The 8,386-nt window shown below is 48.3% G+C and overlaps 1 protein-coding gene across 1 annotated transcript in view; it reads right to left on the bottom strand.

Moving 5' to 3' along the window:
- Nucleotides 1-264: 264 nt before the first annotated feature.
- Nucleotides 265-8,386, bottom strand: part of LOC142251084 (cytochrome P450 2H2-like) — a 78,086-nt gene continuing 69,964 nt past the window's right edge. The window contains exons 8-9 of the mRNA XM_075323594.1: nucleotides 3,692-3,833; nucleotides 265-574 (exon numbers count right to left, since the gene is read on the bottom strand). Coding sequence (XP_075179709.1) covers nucleotides 390-574; nucleotides 3,692-3,833 — 327 coding nt within the window. The 3' untranslated portion in view covers nucleotides 265-389. The remainder of the gene's footprint in view (nucleotides 575-3,691; nucleotides 3,834-8,386) is intronic.

The following is an 8,386-nucleotide window of genomic DNA, read 5'->3' as shown; positions in this document are numbered from 1 at the left end:
AGGGCGAGCGTGCAATGCGTGAGGGGGGCTGGGCCTGGCCAAGCGGCCAATGCGTGCAGGGGGCCAGGGCGAGCGGCCAATCTGTGCGGGGGGTGGAGCCGAGGCGAGGCGAGTGGCCAATGCAACGGTTGTCACTGTGAAGACATAATTTTGGAGCAAGACAGACAGACAGAGACAGACAGAATAAGGCAATTATATATATAGATTTTGTACAAGTATACAGGCATGGCTTATATTAAAAATAAAAAATAGAATAAAAATATATTTTAATTTTTCCACACAATCTTTGTAATGTTTAATTCTATTTGTATCTTATAAAATTAGATCAGTCTTATTTTCTAAGTTCTAGAACTTTTTAGTTTCCTTTAGGTGGGAATTTAATTTTCACCTCAGCAACGAGGGACGACCTTCATCTGGTATGACTGATGTCTGGTAGCATTGGTGTTGGGCTCGGGTCTTATGCTCAGGGTCTTTCTGTCTACGGTGGGCTCCAAGGTGAACTGCTGCAGTATCGTGGTCAGAAAGAGGAAGAGCTCCATGCGAGCCAGGCCTTCTCCCAAACACAAGCGTTTACCTGAAATAACAGAATGAGGGTATACAGTAAGAAGTCAGGTTAAAGGGGTTGTTTGATTTAGGGAAAAGAAAAAATATTTTTAATTGCCTTTTATGTAATTCCTACTTTTTATTTCTACCATAAGTCAGTGGAAAGAATGATTTTAATTGTCAGAATTTAATATTCAATTTTCCCAATTGGAGAACTGAACACTTCGGCCTAAGCCACACGGCGAGAAAAACGGTGCGAGTGGAGTGCGATGAAACATCGTATTCCACCCGGACCAACTCTAGCCTGAGTGTCAGCGCACATGAGCGATTATTTTCTCAGCCCTAATCGGAACGAGAAAACAGTTGCAGCATGCTGTGAGTGTAATGCGAGACTCTTTCTCTCGCACTCATTCAAGTGTATGGGGTGAGAGAAAAATCGCTCTGCACTCACGGTACACCAGTGTACCGCGTGTGCAAAGCGAGAATCGCAATAGCCGGCTACGGAGGAGAGAGGGAGATAAATCCCTCACTCCCTTCCTCAGTGCCGGCCCGCCCCCCCGCAGCTCAGGTCCGCTCACACAGTCTGATCTCAGTCGCAGGGACACTCGTATGACACTCGGCTCTGCTGTACTGCCAGCGTGAACAGAGTGTCATGCGAGGATCGCACTAGTGCCCCGTGTGGCCCTGGGCTTACTGCCATCCAGCGCCGGTCTTCACCACTTCCTCTGGTCATAGTTCACAGGCTGCAGGTGTGATGTCATGATGACATCACACTTCACTGCTGCAGCCAAGTGCTAAGCTCTGCTCCTTGTGCCATCAAAATCGGCAAGGCCGCTGGGCCAAATGATTGGCTGAAGCTACGACATTTGCTGCAGCCTGAAAACGATCATCGAAGTCAGCAGGGAAGAGAAAACGCTGGAGAAAATAAAGTAATGGAACAAGTAATGTTCAGTTTATTTGCATCTAATAAGAGCTTTTAGTGAAAAATGTTCATGTTGGAAAACTTTGTATTAATTTGCTGAAATGTCAAAACTATCAATTTATGGCCAATAATTTACATTGGATGATCTTAATGATATTAATGATTTACCAAGGTTTGAGCAAAAAATATTGATTGTTTGTGATTGTTGGATAAGCTGTCCAGGAATAGTGCAAAACCAAGTTGATAAGCCCGGTCACAAGTTATGACTTGTCAGATAAGCACCTTTCTACCATGGACAATAGCTCGGACCGGTTGTGAGCTGCTGCACATTTTCCAGTCCAAAAATAAACTTAGTCCCGTCTTAATCTTAGGGGCGTAACGATCGTGGTCGTATTGGGGGGTGTTACTGCTATGGACAATAAGAAACACGCTGCCACTTTAAGAGACAGGAACCTCCCCGTGTCTGGGGGTAATGGAATGTTCTGATCCCCCTGCAGAAAAGTGTGCTAATGGACAGCCTGAGTGTAAGGAGAGAAGTGAGTTTCTGTTTTCTTGTTTGATGCATGTGAAGGAGCACACAGCCGGTGCGTCTCGGAGGATTGGAATTTTCTTCTGAATCAAGACAGAGACTTGCAGATAACAGGGAACAAGCGAGGAATCTGAAGCAAGAAGAAGATTTTGATCTCCTTAACCCGGCCCAGGAGACGTGCGCACCTCCGGATGAGACTGCTGTTGGGGGCCCCCGGGACTGGATCCACGTCCCCAGCATCACTGTGAGTTGAATATTGTGCACATACTAGGGGCTAAAGTAGGCTTCAGTAGGTAGAACATGGCATCCGTGTGGCCCGTTTAGCAGAGGCCAGAGAGGTTACGTGTAGAGTAGCATTGTACCTGACTGTTTTTGTGTTTCTTGAACCTGTAATAGTTGGAGCACCGTGCTATTGAGCGGACCAGCTAGAGAATACAAAAGTGTTGTTAAATCACGTTTTGCCACTGTATACCCCGTGCCTGAACCTGCCTTCTCCACATCTTTCCCCGCCTGTTAATAAATACACCCTTGTTGTTCGCACCTCGTCTTGTGTACTGTAACCTACTCTGCACCGCGGTGGTCCTCTCGGCCATCGCTTCAGTCGCAGCAATTGCGACCGGGCCCAGGGGTACAGGGGGCCGCCAACTCCAGCTTGGGCTAGATGTGTGTCCGAGGGCGCTCATGCAGCTGAAATACATCGCAGCACATAGACCCGTCAGCTCCCTGCTCTGCAATGTGTTGGCCGAATAAGTCTATGAATATTCACTGCTCTTCACACACATAATCCAGGGCATGGGAAGAAGAGAATATGCCGCACCTGGCAGCTGACCGCACTGTAAGTTGGCACGCCGCGCATAACAGTGATATCATGTGACGCACCGCCTACACTCTAGTCATTGGAGAAGTACACTGGGGAGCAGGGGGAAGGTGAGTATAATCATTTTTTTTTTACTGTGTGCGGCGCCCAGGGGTAACATATATACCACTATGTGGTCAGGATCAGGACGTAAACAGGCTGGTGTCATTATGGGGACATGTATACTAGGATGGGGCCATTATTAGGACATGTAAACCAGGATGGGGTCATTATGAGGACATGTAAACCAGGATGATGTCATTATGGGGATATGTATACCAGGATGGGGTCATATATACAGTATATATATTAGGATATAGCCATGACGAGGTCATACACCATGATGGGGGACATATATATTTACCAGGAAGTTGCACAGGATGAGGGACATTAGTACAGGATGGGGGTCAGTACTACACAATGAAGGGGGAAAGGGGGACAACTCATGTCTTTTTAGGATTTAGAACGCTACAGCGGCCCATACATCTGACCAACATGCGGGAGGGGACCAGGCTCCAACTTTGCACCAAGGCCCATCGGACTCTAGTTATGCCACTGCTTAAACTTTCATGTGATAACTGTAACATATAGTACATTACTACTCTTGTCATATATGTCTTGTTTTCTGTGCTTTTCACAGCAGCTTTCAAGACCCTACTCTTGTCATATACATTAATTCAGTGTGTTTAAAAAACACTTGGACAATTGATTCTTAAATTGTATAGAGTAATATTTTTGGTCGTCTTCCTAATCCCAGTCTATCTCAACCAACCATATCAACATATTTTCACATACTGAAACTTAAATTCAGCATTCACAGATCACAGTAATAATCTCTTACCTGCAGAGAATGGCATAAATGCATCGCTCTTCTTAATGCCGCCTTTCTCATTAAGAAAATGTCCAGGGTCAAACTCATCTGGGTTCTTGAAGTGTTTGGGGTCTTTCAGAACAGTGGTCAAGACCGGTACCACCAAGGTCCCCTGAAAGTAAAATGTATGAATATGTAAATCTGGAAAAATAGAAGTGATAAAAGTGAGGTCTGTTTAGTAATTCCTAATTGTTTTGGGCAGAATGCATTCAATTTAAATCACATTTTTGTCCAAATTGAAAGTGCCCCGAAAAGACATTTAATGTCCTCTGGAGTTTCTCCTTTACTTAGACATTAACATTAATAATGTGTGAGGCCTAGTCAGTGTCGGAAAATCCAAAGACCAAGCCTGAGATTAATCTGAAGACCAACCTGAAGATTTTAGGGAGAAAGCGGAGGATCTCTACAAGGCTCTGTGTGGCCACTCGGTACCTGTAAACTCTGTAAACTCTGTGAGTTTACTCTTAAAAAATGCTCTGTGGGGGTACTTATAGAAAAGGTTCTTTGGGGGCATTCTAAAAAGTTTGGCTCTGTGGGGGCACTCTACATATTTTGGCTCTGTGGGGGCACTCTACATATTTTGGCACTGTGGGGGCACTCTAACTATTTTGGCACTGTGGGGGCACTCTTAACATTTTTATTTTATTCATTTACTTCCTATTTAACCATGATTGCTATGATGACAGAACCCCTTTATGTTTTTTCACCACTGACTACAAAAGCATACAAAGTAAATAAGACAGAGAGAAAACTCCGTTGACCATAAGAGCTTACACTTTAGAGGAGAGAGAGGATCCACCTGACCACAATAACTTACAGGCTAAAGATGAGAGCGGAAACCCCTCTGACCATAGCAACTAACTCTCTACAGGAGAGAGAAAAAGTAAAAGAAAGAGAGAGGAGCCTGCCAACCATAAAAGCTTACACATTACAAGAGAGAAAGAAAGTACTAATATGACAGTAAGAGCCTACACTCCACATGAGAGAGAGATCTCACACTCTACAGGAGAGAGAGAATATTCCGCTGACCATGAGAGCTAATGTGACGCCCTGGAACCCAGGGGTCACAGGTCATTACACACACCCCCCTCTTCCCTGGACAGGTCACACCAGTCAAACTTAAAATCCTTGTTGCCACCCTCCAGGGCTGATGTTCACACCAGGTGGGGCGGAGCCAGGTGGTTGGCCCCGCCCACCGAGGAGTACACAGGCGGGAGGCGGGAAAAACACACAGTTGGAAGGAGAGTCCCGTTGTGGGCAGTAGCAAAAGAGGAGCGAAAACTGTTGGTGTCTGGGTTGGAACCCGGGCACATACAGCAAGGTCGGCAGACGGTGGTGGCCGTCTCCAAGAGTTGGCAAAGGTCAGCGGAACCGTAGGACCGGGGTCGGGCGGTGGCCCACCGGTACCGAACCGGGGAGACGATTGGAGCCAAGCACCAAGCAGGGTACTCAGACCCCGACTAGGCTTATAGCCAACCTCTAGTCAAATACTCTGATTGCGGTCTGGACCTCAGGGGTTCATTCCCAACCAAGTACCGATTGAAGGCAACAGCCCAACCAGTACGGATAAGCGCCACCGCCAAGGGCCAGAGATCCAAAGGGCCAGCGTCTGTGGGCAAAGGGGCTCCTCCGGCACAAATACGTCGGGGAGCGGACTACCGGTGCCCAGGCATTGGAGTCAACATTCAAACACAGGTGCAGGGAAACGACAGCCACCATCAACCCATCCAGGGAAACACTGCAGCCAGCTGCGGGCCCTGTCTATCCAGCCGTTTGGTTTACCAGAGACTCTGTCCATCTGTATGAGTGAGTACACGAGTGCCATCCGGCACCACGCTGCGCTGCACCGCAACCCTGCACCCTGCGAGCTCCATCCTACTGGAAAGCAATTCCCCATCGGGCCCCGGGACACACCGCCCCTACCCACGGAGGAGTCAACACCTAGCTGCTCCCCGCCATCGCTCCCGGGAACCCCGTCACCAGCAGCGGTGGTGCCCATCATCACCACGATCCGTCGGTGGCGTCACAAACTCTGTACAAATCCCCAATCCCTCCCCCCTTTCACTCGTGGGCGAGGAGCGCTGCTCGAGCCCCGGGTCCGGCCCGCTCGAGCCACCTAGGAGAAGGCACCGGATCCGACCGCGATCTCCCCGAGCAGCCCCCGCGACGGGGATGCCGGCCCCCGCCCTTCGACACTTACACTATACAAGAGAAAGAGAGAAAGGTCCCCACTGCCTATAGGAGATTATACAATACAAGAGAGAATGGATGAGGACCCCTTTGATCATATGAACTTTTACTCTACAGAAGAGAGAGAATTGATCATAAGACCTTAGATACCACAGAGGAGAGAGAGAGAGAGAGAGAGAGAGGATCCCCACTGACCATAAGAGCTTATCTAATATATAAAGCTGAGTGTATGTATGTGTGTATGTATGTGTGTGTGTATGTATGTGTGTGTGTATATATGTGTGTGTATATATGTATGTGTGTGTATGTGTGTATGTATGTGTGTGTGTATATATGTATGTGTGTGTGTGTATGTATGTATGTATGTGTAACGTCCTGCGGTGGATCCACGGGACCGAGCACCGGACTCTCCCAGAGAGGCAACCATGAGCGAACCCCTATACAGGGACTGTCCGATCACCCCTCCAGAGGGCCTAGATGCACGGTAGCCAGAACACGAGGGAGTTCAGATTACGGGTCCTTCAGAAGTCTATATGGGATATGAGTATTAGTCCAACGGGAACCGTATGCAGGATGGGTGACTGGAACCGGGTACAGGTGCCGAGTGGTAACAGCAGACGAGGTCCGGATCCAGCGAGCCGTGCAGGCTTAAGAAACCAGGTGGAATCCAGGATTGGTGACGAGTACAGGCTGACGGAAGATGGCGAGATCCACAGCAGATAGTCACCGAGGCAACTCCTGGGACACCGGCAAGCTGGACACACTCAGGACGGCAGACGGGCACTGCGGAAGAGACAGGGTTAACCTGGGTACAAAGCACAGAGGGACCTGAACACCTAGCTACAGAAACACGTTGAACAGGCACCGCCCACATGCAATGGAAGTCTTATATACCCTGTACCTGTAATCAGCCATATCCTGTTCTTTTGACGCTGGTCCTTTAAGAAGAGATGAGTGAGCGCGCCCGTGCCCTAATGCACATGCGCAAGGCCCGAGTGTCGGAGACCAGTGCAGGAAGCAGAGAGGAAGGTGGAGGAGATGCAGGGGAGCCCGACACAGTGTCTCGGGTCGCAGGGGGACGGGAGGCATGGAGGACGCAGAAGGAGGGGGAGCAAGAGGAGCAGCCGCGGACAGGGGGACCGGAGAGGTGAGTGACTGGCGGCGGCGGGATCCCGGTAGCGTGACAGTATGTGTGTATGTATGTGTGTGTATATATGTATGTGTGTGTAAATATGTATGTGTGTGCATGTCTGTATGTATGTGTGTATGTATGTTTAACAGACAGAGAGACAGACAAACAGAAAGAGGCAGACAGGGAAAGAGACAGACAGAGGCAGACAGGGAAAGAGACAGACAGGTAAAGAGACTGAAAGAGACAAGGTAAAATACAGACAGGGAAATATACAGACAGGGAAAGAGACAGACAGAGATACAGGGAAAGAGACAGATATGGAAAGAGACAGACAGGGAAAGAGGCAGACAGGGAAAAAGACACAGAGATATACAGACAGGGAAAGAGTCAGACAGCGAAAGAGACATACAGAGACAGACAGACAGGGAAAGAGACAGACAGGTAAAGAGACAGACAGGGAAGGCGACAGACAGAGAGATACAGACAGAGAGGGAGACAGACAGAGACTGGGTGAGAGAAACAGTTATTACGGTATCCCGGGCAACACGCGGGTACTACAGCTAGTACATTATACAAGAGAGAGTTTTACCCAGTGACTTTGGAGATAAAAAATGACTATGCAAAGCAGGCTCCACTAGGAACCACTGATTGAATGTCAAAGTGTTAAATTCAAATGAAAATGTGAATTTCAGATAATTGAGCTTGATGCTCTGCCGCTTGATCCACTCCTCTCTAGTCCTATGTAATCACAATCCCTTTTCACCTGGCTCTTAAGGTACCGTCACACATAATGAGATCGCTAGCGAGATCGCTGCTGAGTCACGGTTTCTGTGACGCAGTAGCGATCCCGTTAGCGATCTCGTTATGTGTGACATCTACCAGCGATCAGGACCCTGCTGTGAGATCTCTAGTCGTTGCAGAATGGTCCAGGCCATTTTCTTCAAAGGTGATTTCCTGCTGGGCAGGACACATCGCTGTGTTTGACACTGTGCGACAGGGTCACAGTGACTGCTGAGATCGTTATACAGGTCGCTACTGCGACCTGTATCGTTCCTGCATCGTTGGTAAGGTCTGACTGTGTGACATCTCACCTGCGACCTCCCAGCGACTTACCAGCGATCCCTATCGGGTCGCATCGTTTTCGGGATCGCTGGTAAGTCGTTGTGTGTGACTGGGCCTTTACTTTCTGTGTGTTTGTTCAAATGCCTTGTTATCTCAACATGTAAATACTGTGAAAACAGAAAACCACTGATAACTGAGTTCCAAGGGCAAATATATCATTGGTGCAACCACACATGTGCCCAAGAGGTAAGGGGGCCCAAATTTTCAAGAACATAAAGAGG

Source organism: Anomaloglossus baeobatrachus, chromosome 9, assembly GCF_048569485.1.
Source record: "Anomaloglossus baeobatrachus isolate aAnoBae1 chromosome 9, aAnoBae1.hap1, whole genome shotgun sequence".
NCBI classification, from domain to species: Eukaryota; Metazoa; Chordata; class Amphibia; order Anura; family Aromobatidae; genus Anomaloglossus; species Anomaloglossus baeobatrachus.
The sequence above is the reverse complement of the archived record's forward strand: the minus strand, read 5'-3'. Positions and strand labels throughout refer to the sequence as shown.